At 47.3% G+C, this 19093-nt stretch overlaps 1 protein-coding gene across 1 annotated transcript in view; it reads left to right on the top strand.

Annotated features, from left to right (window-relative positions):
- The window catches only part of MARCH3 (membrane-associated ring finger (C3HC4) 3, E3 ubiquitin protein ligase), a 140285-nt gene extending 121434 nt beyond the window's left edge, over nt 1–18851 (top strand). The window contains exons 4-5 of the mRNA XM_012664328.1: nt 11249–11458; nt 17901–18851. Of these exons, the coding sequence (XP_012519782.1) occupies nt 11249–11458; nt 17901–18059 (369 nt within the window). The 3' untranslated portion in view covers nt 18060–18851. The remainder of the gene's footprint in view (nt 1–11248; nt 11459–17900) is intronic.
- Nucleotides 18852–19093: the final 242 nt, after the last annotated feature.

The raw sequence follows: 19093 nt of genomic DNA, 5'->3' as shown, positions 1-19093 counted from the left end.
GCAGTCCGAGATGCAAGGGAGGGGAAGTTAACCGCTCCAGCTACCCTTGTTGCTGGTCTCCAAGCCTCTCGGGACCTCTCTCCTTCCAGTTCTCCTCCGCAATGCCTTCCCGTGGAGTCTCCTGTAGTTTCAGGCACCCTTCCTTCCGACCCTCACCCGATCTATGTTTCTCTGCTCGTTTATTTTTTCTCTCTTTCTTCTAAAATTCGTCTTTTTTGCAGAGACCTTCTGACTGGCTGCTTGTCTCATCCGCCATCTTGGCTCCTCCCCCTGAGCACCTGGTTTTGAGTCTTACTGCTCCCTCTCTGTTCCTCTAAATATCCCCAGTTATGGAAGTAGGAATTTACTATTCTTATTCATGTTATTCATCATATTCTCAGCTTTTGTCCAGTGCTCCAGTTAGGGCTTTTACTGGGTACACTGCCCTGGTACCTTTTACCCTGGGCTCCTGTGCTTCTGCTGGAAGTAATTATTCAAACGTTCAGAAACCTGGGTTCCAGCAGCAGGCCGGCAGAGTGGGCACCAGGCACCAGGAACCTTGTGGCCTGGAGGGTCGAGGGCCAGTAATAGCTGAAATGAAGAAGGATTGGGGAAGGGAGCTGCCATCCGTGTTTATAAGAGGCTATGCAGTATGAATCCATTGTTCCCAAAGGGAATAGTTTCTACTTTTGGCACCATGCACTTTGTCAATTTCTTCTGGAAAGTTCTATTTCCTTGCTCTACATCCTCTCTTGGTTGTTTATCACTTGTTATGTTTCTGACTTTATGTTGATCGCATATGTCACATAATTCTGCAGTATCTTCTCATATTTCAGATAGGCAATCTCCATTGGGCTGTAGTCATTTCTACCAGTGATGCTCCAAAATTGTTAGAGATGATTCCCATTTTGCTTCTATCTGAAGTTGCAAGTGAGTATATTAATACAAAATTATTTTGCCATCTAATCCTGCTATGCTGCTAATCTCATCTTTGGAAAATTTCAAACCATTGGTGTGAGTGTGTGTTGCATTTGTTTAAATAATATCAGAGCCAAATTATAATGTCCCAGACATAAATATAGTATTTATGGAGCATTATAGCCCATTAATTGGCTTATTGGCTTAAGTCTTCCAGGGAGCATCAAAAATCTCCAGGGCGTCCTTGAATATGACCTAAGCTTTAGCCAAATCACAACTGTGAATGCCACAGTAACTGCTACACAGGTGCACGTCGCCAAATATACTATATTTGATGGGAAGAGTCCAAGTGAATGGTCTTATGTATGTATGTATTTCAGTTATATTCATCTGAATTCTACCCAAAGCAATCCTCTGGTTTAGGAAGGATTAATTTCTTCAGCTAATATTTGTGCTTGATAAAGCACGTAGCTGTGGACAGGATAGAAGAATTTCATGTAATAATAGAGCTTACCTGCCAGGGAGGAAGGCACAGAATGAATAAGTGAATAAATAAACAAGATTATTTCTGATAGTGATAAAAGTTGTAAAGGAATAAACAAGTCATTGTAAAGAATGACTGGGGTGAGGGTACGTGCGGGGTGGTTTGTGAAGGCCCATCTTCGAGAAGTGACATTCACGGGGAAATGAGGAGGAGCCAGCCATGGTAGAAGTGTTCCAGGCAGAGGGAACGGCCACTGCGAGGGCTCCGAGGCAGAAACTGGTCTGATATTTCTGAAACAGGGAGAAACGCTGCAGAGGAGCATTGTGTGAGAGATCAAAGGAGCTAAATTTGAGCTACTTCAACTTTTCTGCTGTGGACCCTCTGGCAGTGTTGAAGCTTATGGGGTCCCTTCTCAGAATCTGATCATGTTGTTTGTGGGTTATTTTTGTTTTTTGAAAAAAGAGACAGGGTCTTGCTCTGTTGCCCAGGTATGATTGTGCAGTGGCACAATCATAGGTCACTGTAACCTTGAACTCCTGGGCTCAAGTGATCCTCCTGCCTCAGCCTCTGGAGTAGCTGGGACTACAGGCATGCGCCACCACACCCAGCTAGTTTTTTATATTTTGTAGAGATGGGGTCTTGCTACATTGCCAAGGCTGGTCTTGAACTCCTGCACTCAAGGGACTTTCTGCCTTGGTCTCCCAAAGTGCTAGAATTACAGATAAGAGCACCTGGCCCAGAATAGTGTTCTTAATTGCATAAAATAAAATACATAGTAATACAAAGGAAGCCAATTACACTAAAATACATCTATCAAAATATTCAAAGGGCAAAACTGTAATATAAAATGTAAATTCCTCTTTATTAACACATTTTATAGCAGATCTAATAACTAACTTTGAAGTAGTGATATTTCAAGATATCTGCAACAGTTGTAATGTGGTACAAAATATTGAGATTTTATGCATGACTCAATGGAATATTATATTTCAATTAGAGGTTATAAATATAATGATTTTTTTTCATCTAAAGTCATAGACCCCATGAATCCTCCGCATGGACTCCAGGGTATAAACCCCTGGGCTAAACCATGCAGGCTTTATAGGCCACGGTAAGGGGTTGGGCTGAGTGTGATGGGAAGCCACTGGGAATTTTAACCAAGAGAGGTGGCATGATCTTGCTGCTTTGTAGAAACTGGATTCTAGGATAACGGGGATGGAAGGGTGAGAAAGTAAGGAGGCTATTACATGGTAGCCATCTTTTACCTTTTGGGTAAAAGACGAGGAGGGCTTGGAAAAGAGTTGTGGCACTAGAAAGTGCATGATGCGAACATATTCAAGATGTATTCTGGAAGAACTGACAGGACTTGCTGATAGACTGGCTATAGAGGGCAGGGGGACGAAGAAAGGGAGAAATAAGCGTGGTGCTCAGGTTGTTTACAAGAGCCACCAGGTGTTGTTGCCACATGCTGGTGTGGGCCACCCTGAGAGAGGCATCGGTTTGTGGATGAGTTGGGGTGGTGGACAGTGATTCCAGTGTCCCATCGTGAACCTTGTAACATGTGAGACAGGTATGACACGAATGGGGAGGTATCGAGTGCGCAGCTGGGCACACAAGTCTGGAGCTCAGAAGAAGGATGACGTCAGCCTGAAGGATGATGTGTATACTCTTGAGTCGAGCCTAACGTTTTGAACAACAGTAGGAACAAAAGAGTTCTGTAGCATTGCTCTGGTGACGAGAGAGGCTCCTTCACCACTCTCTCAAAGCCGTATCATCCTCCCTTCCGTGAGGGAAACTCCCATCTTTGGCTCCTCTAGAGAGGCGAAAGAACTCGATGAAGATCACTCAGCATTTGGGGTAACAGAACGAGGGGCAGCCGGACGCGGTGTCCAATCCCTGTCTCCAAGCCCGTGTTTTACGCCCTGCACACCGCTGCTTCTCCAACTTTATTCACTGCAGTAGTGAGCAAAAATCAGGATCAAGATTTTTTTTTTTTGAGACAGAGTCTCACTGTGTTGCCCGGGCTAGAGTGCCGCGGTGTCAGTCTAGCTCACAGCAACCTCAAACTCTTGGGCTCAAGCGATCCTCCTGCCTCAGCCTCCAAGTAGCTGGGACTACAGGCATGTGCCACCATGCCCGGCTAATTTTTTCTATTTTTAGTTGTCCAGCTAATTTCTTTCTATTTTTAGTAGAGACAAGGGTCTCGCTCTTGCTCAGGCTGGTCTCAAACTCCTGAGCTCAAGCAGTCCTCCTGCTTTGGCCTCCCGGAGTGCTAGGATTACAGGTATGAGCCACCGTGCCCGGCCTAGGATCAAGATTTTTAGGTAGTGCAAAAGCACGCTGAAGGAAAGTGTTGCAAGAGCATTAGGCTGGAAGTTTCAAATGCTGGCTCCTCCACCATGTAACTTTGAACAAGTAACTTAACCTCATGAGCCTTAATGTCCTAGTCCAAGACGGGAATGATAACAACACTCGGTGTTACTAAATTCAGTAGAAACATCTGGCACATCGTCAGCACTCAGTACATATTTTTGGTTGAATTAAAGTTGTGAAAGTTTTAAATGGACATTTGGTGTTATACTTTTCTCAACTATTTCAAGGTGGTTTTCTTCTAGGAAAAAATATAGTAATTGTGGCTAAAACAGTACAAAAGGGTCTTGACTAATTTACTGGACTTCTCTTTCTGTTTCATAACCTGTGGAAAAATAGATGGCAGTCCACAGGTATTTACATCTTAGAAAAAAAGCTTTACTAGAAACTACAGGTTTTTCATCTTGTAGCAACAAAGCAACGTGTAGATAGTTCTCTTGGAAACCTAAAAAAGAGCAACGTATAAGAAATGCTATCTCTAGTCTCTAAGGCTAAAAGCAGTGAATTTGACTTGCTGTTCAAACACCAACAAAAAGTTTCTTGTTTCCAATCAATTTAACGAGTCTAAGTAATACTGTAATCCTTTCTGGTCAGGGCTGCTGGCATCTCAGATGCTTATTCATTCATCTTCATCAAGCATCTAGTGTGTTCCAGCACTGCTCTGAGCTCAGGGCACACGGGAATGAACAAAAACGAAGCCCTGTCATCTGGAGCTTTCATCGAAGTGGGTAGCAGTAAGTGGGCAAGTAGACAACTTAAGAAATAGCGTCATTTCAGAGAGCGCTGTGTGCTCCGTAGAGAACAGAGCCGGGCGGCTCACAGGGCAAGGAGTGCTTTCAGTGCGAAGGTGACGTTTGGACTGAGACCTAACCGATGAGAAGCCAGCCAGGGAGGCATATGGGCAAAGCCCGTTCCCCGTATGGGGACAGCCTCGTGTGGAAGTCGAAAATGAAGGGAGAGAGATGGCAGGAGACACGGTCAGAGTGGGAGGAGGGGATGAGGCCAGGCCTTGTCCCAGGTAGAGAGTATGGACTTTATTCTGGCCGTTGGAGGATTTTGAGCAAAGCAGCAACATGATCTGATTTATGTTTCTCCAAGTTCAGCCTGACTGTTGCTTTGGGACTGGACTGCAGGGTAGCCAGAGTGGAAGCAGGGAGGCGATTGCCTCCCAAGGAGGAGATGGCGGTGACCCAGACAGGGGTGGCGGCAGTGGGCAGAGAGACATGGACAGACTCCGGACGTACGTTGAAGGTAGTGCCAGCAGGACCGACCCAAAGGCTGGCTGTGCAGGGAAAGGCAGAAAGGAAACAGGATGTGAGTAACAGGGTGGACGGTATTGCCATTTACTGGTACAGAGAAGATGGGAAGTAAAGGTCTGTGAGGTATGTGCTAATCAGGAGTTCTGTTTCGGACAAATAAAGTTTGAGTTGCTTATTAGTCATCTAAGAGATGTTGAGTGGGTTGTTGAATGCGTATGTCTAGAGACATACGCCTCACATACATGAGGCGAGGGCAGGAGCAAACCCTGCACGAAGTTCTTGTTCGTGGGGCATTGCTGCTAGCCTGCTTCCAGGGACAGCTGCAGCAAGCATCTCCTTAGGGCCGCTGGAGTCAGAATTTCCTTCCGCGCCACCTCAGCCGTCCTGGAAACTCACCGACAGACTTTGGAGTCAGAGATGTAAAACACTGGCAGGAGTTTGTTTTTGTTCCCTGCTTTGTTTCAAGTTAACTGAAAGGCGTGATTTTCAGGTTTCGCCTTCCGTTTTAAATCACGCAAGGGACCTGCCGCTTACCTTCTGATCATTACACTGCCCCGTAACATTTCGGCTCCCCAGACAAGCGAGACAATTTAGTGTGGATGTGTTGGGCTTCCAGAATAAGACCCATCCCAAGAAAGGCAAGCGCTTGGTTAATAAGTCTGCCAAGTGTCAGGTTAACAGGAGACACTCAGACAGACAAACCCCGTGAGTAAACACTGAGACCGTGCCTTCTCTTTTTTTTCTTCTGGCCCCATAAATCTGTTATGGTTTCCCTTCTGTCAGTTTCTTTCATTCTCGTGACGGTTTCTCGTTAAGGGGATTCGTGGGGAAGGTTGTAATCGATCGGAGCTATTAGCCACCAGAGCATAATCTGGTTCCAGTACAAACTGACCTGCACTGTGTCCCGTCTTCCTTGGGGATTTAAGCTGATTAACTCAGAGCTGGGATACAGAACCTAATGTTCTACAGCACCACGCCCCCTGGCCCCCGCACCAGGAAGGGATTTAACATATTGACACTGTAATTAGATCCAAACTCACAGTTAACCCACCTTGAAAGCAGCCACCAGGGCCGGCTCCCCTTAGACGTGCATTCACAGCCAGTAAGTGGTGCGTGCCACTGGTGAGAGAATGCCACCTTCCTTCCCTCCACTCTCGGGCCTGGGGCGCTGGTGACCGTGGGGTTTCTGGTTTGCTTGCTTGTTGTACTTATTTCCAAGAACAGGTCAACCTCATGGTTCAGGAATAAGTTAGTGATTAGAATGAGATCTCCGCAGAAAAATAGGCATCAGCGTGAGCTCTGTCTGCTTCACGTTTTTGATGGAACCAGAGAACAAGAGGTGGAAAGGGTGCCCTGGGCCACCCGCAGAGCCCCTGGCAGCCGTATGGGTGGGCCTGCCCGGGAAAGATGCCGCAGGAATTGGTGTTCTCCCTCACTGACCGTGGTTTTAAAAATACAGCTAACCACCAAGTATAAGCTGAGGACTAGGTTCAACTAAAGCCTCTTCAAGAATGGCATTTTAGCTGCAAAAGCTGTTCACAAATGACAGGATACGTTAACTGGTATCTCACACCCAGGGACCCACGGTAAGTAAGTATTTCTTCTTGTGCCGATTAGAACAGCGAAAGTGCCATCATCCTCCTCCCCCTCTCTGCCCCCATTTTTACTAAGAATGTGGATAGAGCAGAGTAGTTAGGAGCACAATTTTTGGAGCTAGACTACACGGACGAAAGCCAAGGCCAGTCTTGGACAAGTTATTTAACTTCGCTGTGCCCAATTTTCCTATATCTATAAAGTGGTGATAATAGTGATGCCTCTTTCAAAGATTATTGAGTAATAAATGAATTATTACATGTAGCATATAAGATAGTGCTTGGCATATAGGAAGGGCTGAGGAGACACAAGCTATTGTCATTCGCTCAGCATTAGGCGCCTACCATGTGGCAGGCACAGTGCTGGACACCAGTGACGTAAAGGTAAGCTCGAGTGGGAAGACGGGCACACGAACAAGCCTGCCTCCGCTGCTGCCTGCTTTTTATTGAATGCTTGGGAGATGAGGACACGACTGCAGAATAGGGAAATACTCCGTATATGATAAATAGAACCGGTAAGAAAGGCAGAAGGCGTAGTAGAGCTAGAAATGTAATAGCGCAGTAATTGAGGAGACCAACCTTTTGTCTAATATGAATTAAGCCAAATGCATGATAATGTAGCTGAGATTAAACACCCAGAAATTGGACCTCATTGTGGGTTGGTAAAAGAATTAATATAGAACAGAGCAGCAGCCTAAGAAAATTTTATAGAACTACCATAACATCCTGGCCAGCCAACAGAACATTCGGTTACCAGATGTACACAATAAAGCAGCAGGACTTAACCGTGTCTCACCTAGCTGAAAATTTGCAAAAACCCAGTGTGCACACACACGCACATGTACATACACAAATGCCATTTGGTGCAAAAAGAAAATATTAATATGGTAAGCAAGGAGCAGAAAAGTGAGGCTGGTTTGAGTCTCACCTCCAGCACCCACTTGCTGTCTGTCCTCCTGCTCCCTGGAGTCTGCATCTATGGAACGGGGATGTGGCGAGCACCCACTGCACAGGACTGTTGTGAGCACTCAGGGAGACGATGCGGAAACCTCCAAGCCTCCAGCGCGGAGCCTGCCTGGCCATCACGCACCGCTGCCTGGTTTGCCGTGCGCTAGACTCCTGCCTCCCCAGCTACCTCGTCTGTCCCTCTCTCACTCTGTGTGTATGACTGTTTCTCTCTCTCTGTATGTTTTATACATATATTTTTTTTTAACAAAAATAATCCACATTCATTCTAGAAAAACAAGAGAATACATACGAAAAAATTTTAAACCACCCAAATTCCACCATCAAGAATAGCCACTGTTTTGCCAGTTACCCTCTGGTCTGTGTCTGTGTGAATGTGAATGTCTGTGTCTGTACGGATAGGTCATCACATACACAGAATCATGGCCAGAATTTTTTGTCTCCTCAACAGTGTATCATGTCAACAAATACAAAATGTTCTTTTTCATTTGAAATTACTATATGATATTCTGTTTGAGGCAAATTCCATAATTTATTTAGACAATACCATTTTGCTGGAAATTTAAGCTATCATCAGATTTTCTCTGTTGTAAACTCTGCTTGTATAAATATCCTGTATCAATGTATCTGGATACTCAGTAGCTCTTACCATGGCCAAGGGCAATTTTATTTCTCAACAACAGATGATTGCCACTGGTCTTGCTCTCAGGCTTGCATTTGTGTAAGAGGTAAAAGTAACTTGGGATTTTGAAGAAGATACACATTTTAACGTAACAGTAGCTATGTAAAGAACTCCATATTTAAGTATGACCAGAACCAGACAAAACAAGGAAGCTGAGCGCCGCCCCCCCAAAAGCATTAATAAGGCACAGAGTGCATGTTACTGGGTGATCATGGACATATAAAACGGCCTAGAAACATTTCGGGAATACAGAAGACCAAAGAACAATTAGAAAACAGAGAACTGGGAGCAAGCGACTGTAGTTCCTAGTTTGTCTTCGCACATTTATTTTGCACAGGACAGAGATAAATAGTGATTCCTGGTTATGTCCTCCCATATCTGACTCATTTCATTGGGTAATGTCAGGGGTCACACAGATAAGTAAAGTACTAAATAGTTTTAATAAAATGTATGCAGAATTCCTAAGCAAAAGCAAAGGAAGGGAAGTCTTAGCTGGTGAGGTCAGCGTGTCGGTGCACATCTGTAGCAGATGTGTTGAGGGCCACCATGTTCCAGAATAGAAGGACTTCTTGTCTGCTTCCAGGGAAAGTCCAAACTGCAAGGAGAATTGGGTTGCTAAAATTTGGGCACCATTGTTTAAGACTCTGGATGTTTGAATGTCTTGCAATATTAATTTTCAAATATTTCACTAGTAACACATCTGAATAAGAGTAGAGATCATAATCCTCTGTCCAGCCTCTGCATCACCTGGAACCATCATTTAACCTTGCTGAGCCTTTGAAATTGGGATAATAATGCCCTGTTTCCACTTCTCACCTCACAGTGATATGCCCAGTATTTAGGCGAGAACATGTTAATTAATAAGAGCTCTTCACGTTTCTTTGAAGCTTTGAGGTATCTGAGGTGGCTTGATGCCACGTGGCAGGGTTAATCTCATCTGCACTTGATTATTTTGGTGTTTATATTAAATATTTATAGTGCTACATTTATATTTGCAGATAAGTAAACTCCCGGTCATCTGTGTTTCAATATTTATTTATGAACATGTCCACTTTTGAGCTGAGATGGGCTTTGTTCAGCGTCTCAGCCCGTTTTTAAGGTGGGTTATCCCTGGAGGGGCTGTGCTGGGGACCGAAGCAAACATTTGAGGAAGGGTGCCTCCCAGAAATCTTTCCTCTGTGCCTTCTCCCTCTGGCTCTCCTGCTCACTCCTCGAGGTTTTGCCAGGCCTTACACTGCTCTTTCCCCCACTTGCCTTGTAGTAGCTTTCCTGTTCCATCCCTCCATCCTTGAGCATGGCCTTCCCTCTTCTGTCCCAGTCAGCTCTGTCTCCACCCGCTCTGTCTCCCCCTGACGGTCCTTCCCTCCCGCCAAGGGTTTTGTGGGAGTTGTGCCCTGGCCACTCGGGCTGTCTCCTCCGCAGCCCCATGTTGGCAGGCCAGCCCGCCGCGCTGCTGGGCAGGTGTCAGCGGACAGACAATGCCAGGCCCCTGTTTGTTGGTGAGGACGAGATGAAAGACAGAGTCGGCCGGTGTCTCTCCCCACCCCAGCCCCATTATCTGTGTCTGACCCTGCTTCTTCTCTAGACTCCTTGGCCTCTGTCGCTACTACGTGGTACAATGAGGTGGGGATGTGCAGTTATCTGGAGATGTGTTGCAGTATTAATCTGAAGAGAAGCCACCAGGCCTCATTACCAGTGTGAACTGACACCAGTATGTAAGCACTGGCTTACGTCGAAATCCACCGTAGAATGCATTATGGAAAACATTTCAGCAGGCATTGAGCAGTGACCCAAGTTGGAGGATGACAGCCCTGTTTCCTTCCTGTAGAAATTATCATCTTTAGCCTTTCAATAAGTGTGAGGTTTTCCCCATCCTTTGGGGAATGATGCAGAGGCTGTTCAGTCAAGGTGGTAGCACAATCTGAGGTGGTCCTAAGTGAGGAGGTTCAGGGTCCTAAAAGCCAAGGAAGAGGCGTTAACTGAGTTCATGGGGTCAGGTGAGACTTATGCTGTGTCAGGAGTCCCCAAGACCACCCCCACACTCAATGATTTACTAGAAGGACTTGCAGGACTCAGAAAAGCTGTTATACCCATGGCTATGGTTTGTTACAGCAAAAGGGTACAGATTAAAAGCAGCAAAGGGTAAGGTGCATGGGGCAAAGTCCAGGAGAAACCTGGGACAAACTTCCAGGTATCCTTTTCCAGTGGAGTCACACCAATAGGCTTAATTTTTACAGCAATGATTTGTGACAACAGGTACAGTATTGTCCAACAGGGAAGCTCACCTGAGCCTTAGTATCCAGGATTTTTATTGGCGTCAGTCACATAGGCATGCGGTATCTGTGCGACTGCCCTCAGCTACTCAGACTCCAGTCCCCCAGGGCAAAAATAGACATCATCACAAATCACATTGTTGGCATAATCTATCTAATCAAACTGGTATTTTGGTCCAAGGCCTGAGACAAACAAAATGCTCTTATTAGGCAGAATATTATTAATACAAGGACTTAGAGCTCATCCCTCAGTAGCCCATCAACAGCCAGTCCTAAAAACAGGCCTTTCTTGGGAATGTGTAGGGTTTGAGCAACTCAAGCCTGCTGAGTTAGCCCTTCCCTGCACACGTTCCCAGGGTCAAAACCCTGGATGGCTTTGGCCAGTTGACTGAACTTCTAATCTCCTTCCAGGAGTAACAGCCTCTCTACCTTCTGCATAGGATCACTGTGATTCGGAATAATAGCCATTGAACTATTTTCACAAAAAGCAGGTCATCTACAGCAAGAACACTGTAAATTATCATGGTTCTTATGTTCACTGTTACCATTCTTCAGGGGGTGGAGGCATGGGTATGAGCCCTTAGTGCTACCTTGTTATCTCAGAACAAATCAGAAGTGACTTCCCCCATATTCTGAAGGCAAAGACAACTTCAGAGCAGAATGTCTGCTCTCCACAGTGGTATTTAACCTTCTCCCTTGCTTTTCTGTCTCCCTTTCCCTGGCAGTGGCTCAGAAACCCTGGCCCCCAGCATGAGAAGCGGACCCTGTTTGGAGACATGGTGTGCTTCTTGTTTATAACTCCCCTGGCCACCATCTCGGGCTGGCTGTGCCTGCGGGGCGCCGTGGACCACCTGCACTTTAGTAGTCGGCTCGAAGCCGTTGGACTGATTGCACTCACTGTCGCACTCTTCACTATTTACCTCTTTTGGACACTAGTAAGTATGGCCTGTGGCCGGGGGTTCAGGCCAGTTGGAACTGGCAGCCTCCCAGCTGGAACAAGCTTTTCTTGTCTGTAACACATCTCACCTGCCCAGTAGAAAACAGACCTTCAGATGCTCGCAGCAGTGTGTGATTTGGCTTATTACTGTGTGCGTGCGCGTGTGTGTGCATGTTGCCAGGAAAGGCAGATCAGATAAAGAAAAAGCCCAGTCACAGACGCGCACCTTGGCTGTTTCTGTCCTCCAGTGGTCCCGGACTCCATCTGCTGCGAGGCATGGCGTTTTCTTCCTCTCGTTTGTGTTTCTCGCTTTTGCTGGGACTGTCGTATATTATGAACCATGCACTCGGCTGCTGCTGCTGTCGCTGACTGCACAGATCATGAATCCTCCTGCTGGATTTTTCTCCTTACGTCCTGACACATCCTAAAGTCTTTGCTGGGGGCGGAGCTGCACTTTGCCTGATGGTTATTCCGTGTGTTGGAATATTGACTGTGCTGCCCACAAAAGCACTAATTTATCTAGCTGAGACGCTGCCACCAAAGAAAGGCCATTTCCCAATAAGTGTTCCCACTATCTATGAGGAAGAATTTTTAAATATTTCTTTTTTTTCATTCTTTTAACTTGAGGCAGTAAGCTGATTGCTCGGGCACCAGCTGGCAGCACCCACAAAGTGCAACATTCGATCTCTCTCTTAGGCTTCCCTCTGGGAGCTGCAGGGAAGGACGTCACTATCCTCTAGAACGTTTTCAGAAGCTGGGCCTCCTGCTTCCTGGCATTCCTCTCCTGGGCCCGCTCATTTCTAATCTGAGCACGTCCCATGGTTGTTCAATATGTATTTCCTGTCTAAAGGGTACCGTTCCCATTCCCGTAGCACCATTTCAGCATGTGGAAGCGGTTTCGAGCACTCACGCTTCCTCCCTTTCTCTGCCTCCCAGACCTGCTCGTTCCCCTCTTACTCATCATGCAGCTCTTCCAGCTCTGTGCTTCCCCTGCGAGGACAGCGCTTGACCGAAGGGACACCCTTCCATCTCACTGAGAGGAGTATGACCCGAGCCTGGGTAAATAGGGAGGGTTCCGATGCTAAGAACTCACCTGAGTCTTCCGGTTAATTTAGACATTCTGTTCCCAGGCTAGTGAAGCCCCAGGTGAAACTATTGTTGCCTCCTTTAAAAGTCTGTGCTTCCAAAGTGTGTTCTGATTCATCGTGAATCAAGCAATGAAGCTGATCCAGAAGCTTCTATTGTGATGGAAGAAGGGTTAGAAAAAGGAAATTAAGTAGTCTAACCGGCACCCTCTAGCCCTGCCAGCTCCACCACTTGGGGAAGGTCATTTCGCTTCCCTGAGCTTCAGTGTCCTTGTCTGTGAAGTGGAGACGGTAGCAACGCCCGTCCCACCAAACACCCCTGGTGGGATGAGACGGAAGTGAAAGAGCACATGGAATAGTACTCTGGAAAACAATAGTTAAGTGTAAGTTTTTACCATGTTTCGAGGTTTTCTAGTCTCTGACTTTTAGAAGAGTCCCTGTGTTGAAGGAAGGGGAGAGGTGAGCCTGAATGCTGGGCTTCCAAAACCAATTTCAGGCCTTCTGGAAAACCTGCGCCGTAAGGCATACACTTAGCTCACAAGAAAGCTGGGGGCGCGGGGGGCGATGAATGGGAGAAAAGAAAGCGGACTGCCAAGGAAAGAATGGATTATGACCCTGTTTCAACTCCCATCTCAGGCAAAAGAAATGTTTGGGTGGAAAATGTACCTAGACTAGGCTCTTTTAGGAGAATGATAATATACTTCATTCCAGAAACGTTGCCAAGAGGCAGTGCTGCATGGTAAAAAGTGCGTTCATGGAGAATCCAAAGGCCCCGTGTTTACGCCCAAGATTTGGCATCCTAATAGCTGTGTATCCTGTCAGCATCCTTCCTCTTATTCAGAAAATGGAGGAAATAGTTGATAATCCCCGGGTCAGTGGGTTCCTGGGAAGATTAAGCGGGAGAACGTCTGAGAACACAGAACACAGAACAAGCACCTGGCAGAGCGCGGGCCAGGCTCTTCCTGCGGTTTCCCCGCTGCCCGACTTCCAGCCTGCCCGGCCTCTGTGAAATGCAAAGTAGCAGGAGGGAAAGAGGGCGGTTCTCCCCTCTGAAGGGTGCGAAACGTGATGTGGCATCAGCTCAGCAGTAGGTTGCTGAATGTAGGACAGCTCCTTCCCGGGTAAACGCTGTGCTGAGCAGCCCTGGCAAGAGGCATGATTCAGAGTTGACAGCACTTGGAAACTGCCCCACGGCAGAGCCCACTGTAAACAAGCTGTCAAACTTACGGAGAACACGCCGTGAAAATGTCTTAGATAAACAAACATGCTGTCAGTCCAGCCCGGCTCCTCAGAGGAGCAGTTCCTGGGAGGGCCTCGCCGGGACCGTGAGGAGGGACAAGCTCTCACGCTGCTCACCTTTGGAGGTCCTCACGGGCTCACGCGGCCTTGAGGGCCCAGCCCTGACACAAACTCGGGGAGTCCCGACCTCTGGCACCTGCTGTTCCAGAAGCAGACCTGGGACCCAGGAGGCCAGGGCCTCGGCCGTCTGCACCCAGAGAGCTCAGGGGAAAGGTGTCCCAGAAACATCACTGTGCCTGTCACAAGTGAGCTGAAGTCCATGGACAGACGCAAAGAGAGCTAGAGTGAGAACTGAGTCCACATCAAGCACGAAGAAATCGTAACGGACGTGGTATTGGCCCCGGTTCAGAGCCGCGAGACGCGAGGCGCCTGGCGCAGGAAGTCGTCCCGCTCACGGCAGCACTGCCGCAGCCAGCGCCCGGCACGGAGCCGGGTGAGCCAGTGACCTGCTTCCCCAAAAGCCAACTCCCAGTGCCATGGCGTGATTGTTCCAATTCTCGTTGTAAAGGGGGGAACCTCCAATAGAACACTGTCCCAGTAAGGCTCGCTCTGGGGCTGATCTAGACACAGCCCCCAGGCAGCCTGAGAGTGCTCAGTGGCATTTCTCCATGGCCGGTTCACTCCTGCGTGTCCCGTCACACAGCGCGGCCAGAGAGCAGTGAGCTGGGCTCCTGGCTGGGAAGATCGCTGGACAAAGCCTGGCCCCATCAATATGTGTAAGTTGCACCATAACTTCTGGAGAGAAAGGGCAAAAGAAAAACGTGGAATCAGAAGACTTCCCAAAGCCTGCTGTGACTTCTCAGCGAAGCTTCGCCCCACCTCAGTCACCTCCCTGATGGGAACAGTGGAGGCTAACATTTCCTAGCCCTCCTGTGCCATGCACGTGGTCACAAGTCTTTGTACAACAGACCTTGCCCATGACAGGAGGTTAGTTAATATCCTTTAGATGAATAAATGAATAAACTTCAGGAAACCCATCTCAGAAGGGGTAGTATTTTTAGAATAGTGGCCCTATATGCTTTCTTCCTCCTCTCTCCTTAAAAACCTCAAAATTATTGTTATAGCATCTTTTTGGCTTATGTTTATTTTTTCTTCACTGCCTCTTTATTTCTCTGAATTACACCTCCTTAATTTCTCTCATGTCGCGTTGCGGTTGGAGTGTCTTGGAGCAGCTCGAGACAGAAGCAGCACTAACCCAGGCAGCCACAGACCCGCGGGCGCTGCCTTTATTTTCCCTGACAGGGCGTCATCCTCATGCGCTGCTTTCTTCTGATTGGTTGCATTTGCCTGCAGACTGCCGTGATTAACAGCAATTAAAATAGATTAATGTATAATAAGGTCTCATCTGTTTGTCTACACACGTGGGCTGATTTTCTTTAATCTTCCAGCCAAGGAGCAGGGAGACCTGCTAAGTGGTTGACTCCCTGTGTTCCTCGAAGCAGTGCTTCTCAGGCTGGGATGTGCACGCGAATCACCTGGGGATCTTGTTAAATGCGCTGATTCTTTAGGTCTGGGTGGGGCCTAAAATTCCGATATTCTAACAAGCTCCCAGGTGATGCAGCCTGCTGCTGGTCCATGGGCACACTGAGACCAAAGCCTAAAAGGAAATAGCCTAATCTCTCTCTCTCTCTCAAGTTTCCCCGCATCTAAGGAGTGTCATGAAATTATCCTCTTCTTTCCCATATTTAACACATGTAAAATAACAGGCAAAGAATGCTAAGACGTGTGTTCTGTGCTCCGTTAGCTGTCTTACATACATCATCTCAGATATCACTACTCACACCTTACAAACAAGGAGACTGAAGTTCGCTGACAGCGAATAACCTCTCCAAGTCACGCACACAGCCACTAAGTAGAGGACACGAATCCCGGCCCTGCGGCCCGCGCCCACAGGCACTCTCGATCGCTAATGCCAAGTGCACACCGCTCTTCTGTGTCATGGGCGACGGGTCTCGTGATTTGAACTCCAGCTTTCCTGACGTATTTCCAGATTCCAGGCTTCTTGCATTGCCATGGTTCTTCATTAGTACTTGTCTGCCTTCTACTTCCTTCCTGTCCTTGACCTTGAACATCTGGCTTCCCAATCTGCCTCTCATGTTCCTAAGTAGCACCAGGCAGCAGCAGGGCGGAATAGATAGAAGAGAATCAAGCTTAAACAAAACAAAACAAAACAAAATCGATCCGCTTTGGCATGTTCAGGGCGTTTTGCAGAAAAGCACATCTGTGTGAGTTTAAAAGCTTGTATTTTCATACCCAAATCTCTCTGGCACTCAGCCTGTGGCATCTGCTTCCTGGCCTCAGAAATTTGAGCGAGTGGCCTTGAATGTAATGATGTTGCCATGTAGACCAACAAGCCCATTCTGATCAAGGGCGTGTCCTGTCCTCTAAGTCCAGACACTCCGAGCTCAAACCATCAGGTCAGCCCACCTTCTGACCCCCATAGACCCTTACCGGACAACACAACCCCCCAACCCTAGATGGTTACATGCCCCCGGCCTGGGGTGACTTGTCACTCAGCTGTTACCCAATCCTCCGGATGCACTCAAACTGGAGCCTACTCCCATTTTAAAGGCGGCTTATATACCTGCAAAGTACAGGCTCCGAATCTCCTGGGCAGCCCATGGATGCTTCATGCTAGTCTTCTCCAAAACAAACCACAGTTTTAAGCATGTCGTTCATTATATTTACGTAGAAAGCAAGCACTTTCCTGGCACAATTGACCGTTGGAGTCACTGCTCTTACTGTCAAGCTGTATTTAGGAGAGGCTTTGGTCTGAAACAGGGTTGCAGTCAGAAAGCATAGGATAGGCCAGGCGCGGTGGCTCACGCCTGTAATCCTAGCTCTCTGGGAGGCCGAGGGGGGTGGATTGTTTGAGCTCAGGAGTTCGAAACCAGCCTGAGCAAGAGCGAGAACCCGTCTCTACTAAAAATAGAAACAAATTAATCGGACAACTAAAAATACATAGAAAAAATTAGCCGGGCATGGTGGCACATGCCTGTAGTCCCAGGGAGGCTGAGGCAGAAGGATCGCTTGAGCCCAGGAGTGTGAGGTTGCTGTGAGCTAGGATGATGCCATGGCACTCTAGCCCGGGCAACACAGTGAGACTGTCTCAAAAAAAAAAAAAAAGAAAGTATAGGACATTTATTCACTCATTCATTTACTCAGCAAACTCTTTTGGGCAACTGCCTAAGTGCCGGGCACTGTGATGGGTACTGGACATGCAAAGGTGAGCACAACACCGGTCCTGCTGTCAAGATGCTTCTAGTACAGGGAGAGAGAGACATGTACAGTGATGCTCAGGGCACACAGTGCCACACCGAGGTAGGCACGAGCCTCGGTGGGCACCATGGCAGTCTGCCTCACCCAGCCAGAGGCTCAGGAAGACTTCTCAGGGGAGTTTGTGCCTGTGCCGAATCTTCCTCCTGGGATGCTCGAGGATGCTGGAGCTAGAGGCAATGAGAACTCACCCATCAGGGCCACCAAGCAGTTGTGCCGGTTGTCACAGCACCGTGCAAAGGGTATCCTTTGTAGAGTAGTGCAGTGTGAGTGGGGTCCTTTGAGCTGCGCAGTGTCTAACCTGCAGGGAGGTACGTGAAGCCCTGGCATCCCTCTCATTTAACAGCGAGGAACCTGGGACCAGGCAGGCAGGTTGCCCGGGGCACACAGCTGGGGGAGGCCTGGCATTGCAGCCGCTCCCTCCCTCTGCCTCCAGCCAACCTTCACAGCTGATGCTTTGGGGCCCAAAACACCCCACTAGACTGAAAATAAATCCAAACTCAGAAAGAACCTCCTTTTCCTATTCATATCCTGATTTTTACCCAGTACGAAGAGGAACAAAGCAAGCCACCCGTGCACGCCCTGCACGTGTGTTCCTTCGTGGGGTGCTCTTCGGTTGGTGCCCCGTCTCTCCACGCTCAGCTGGCTGTGCCCAGGGCTCTGGCCCTGCTGTAGTGCTGCCAGCTCTTTGAAGCTGTGGTAAATGACATATTTTTTGCTTGGATTGTCAATTCCTGCCTACCTGAATACCTTGTCTTGTTTTTCCTCTCCCACCTCCAGGTGTCATTTAGGTACCACTGTCGATTGTACAACGAATGGCGTCGGACCAATCAGAGAGTGATTCTCCTCATTCCAAAGTCTGTCCACGTACCTTCTAACCAGCAGTCCTTGCTGGGCCTCCATTCAGTCAAGAGGAACTCAAAGGAGACAATCGTTTGATGTTCCTGTGGTTGGGTGGGTGGCTGGTCGATTCGTTGTTGGGGGTTTGGAAGTTTCTGCACTGGGGCCGCGCGCTGAGCCACCCCTAAGCCCTTCCTTAAGCCTGTGGGTTTAAGAACGTCCAGAGCTGAGTTAGCACATTGCCCCAAGCAACGACCTCCGCCAGAAGAAAGCAAATGTTTTACTTCAAATCATGGATGCTGCAATCGTATGATATTTGCTAAGCTGCCAAACATGTTTATTTAGCAGATACTGTATGGAATTTTCTGAACACCTCTTTAACATATGAGGAAGGTTGTCCTGCTAAAGATGCAATTCAATTCTTCCTTTTTTATTACTATTGCAAACATATATATATATATATATATATACATATATTAAACTTAGATGATAATCAAAATCAAAAAGCCAACGTAAAAACTGGTTTCTTGGTTTGGATGGGTTTTATTTGGGTTAGTTTATTTGTTTCCTGGTTTCCACTGTGGGTACTTCGGGCTACTTTGACAGCTTGAGTGGTCTTTTTCATCGCTTTCACGTCCCTTACTCAAGGAGACAGCAAAACAACTGCAGAACGAGTCATATTTGAAGAACGTTTTGTACTAAACTTCATTTAATTATTCAGTTTTTAAAGGGAAAAAGGCGTGGCAGTTCTCCGTGTGGTGAGCTGTTTATTTAAATATCATGAAGGAGAGCAAGGTGACGGTGAGAAGCACGCTCCTTTCAACTTGTTTGGTACTGACGGCTGATCGAAGCTATTTTCTAATAATAAATATCCAGTGTGTGAAAGACAAACCCCACTGATTGCAATATTCTTTTTTTAATCATAAAACCTGTGAAGTTTCCCAAAGTACGTTTTAAGAGGAAAAAAAAAAGTAAGGAAAAGCAAAGATTGGTGTTCTCCCATCTCATTTAGCGCATGTCTTGATTCTGCCTTCCTAATGAATTGGAGGATCATTAGACATTTCTAGGAACCCTAGACCTGTTTTGCATATCAATTAGCATTCCCATTGCTCTATTGAATTTCTAGCTTGACA

Source organism: Propithecus coquereli, unplaced genomic scaffold, assembly GCF_000956105.1.
Source record: "Propithecus coquereli isolate 6110/MARCELLA unplaced genomic scaffold, Pcoq_1.0 Scaffold88, whole genome shotgun sequence".
NCBI classification, from domain to species: Eukaryota; Metazoa; Chordata; class Mammalia; order Primates; family Indriidae; genus Propithecus; species Propithecus coquereli.
This window is presented reverse-complemented; position numbering and strand designations above follow the sequence as displayed.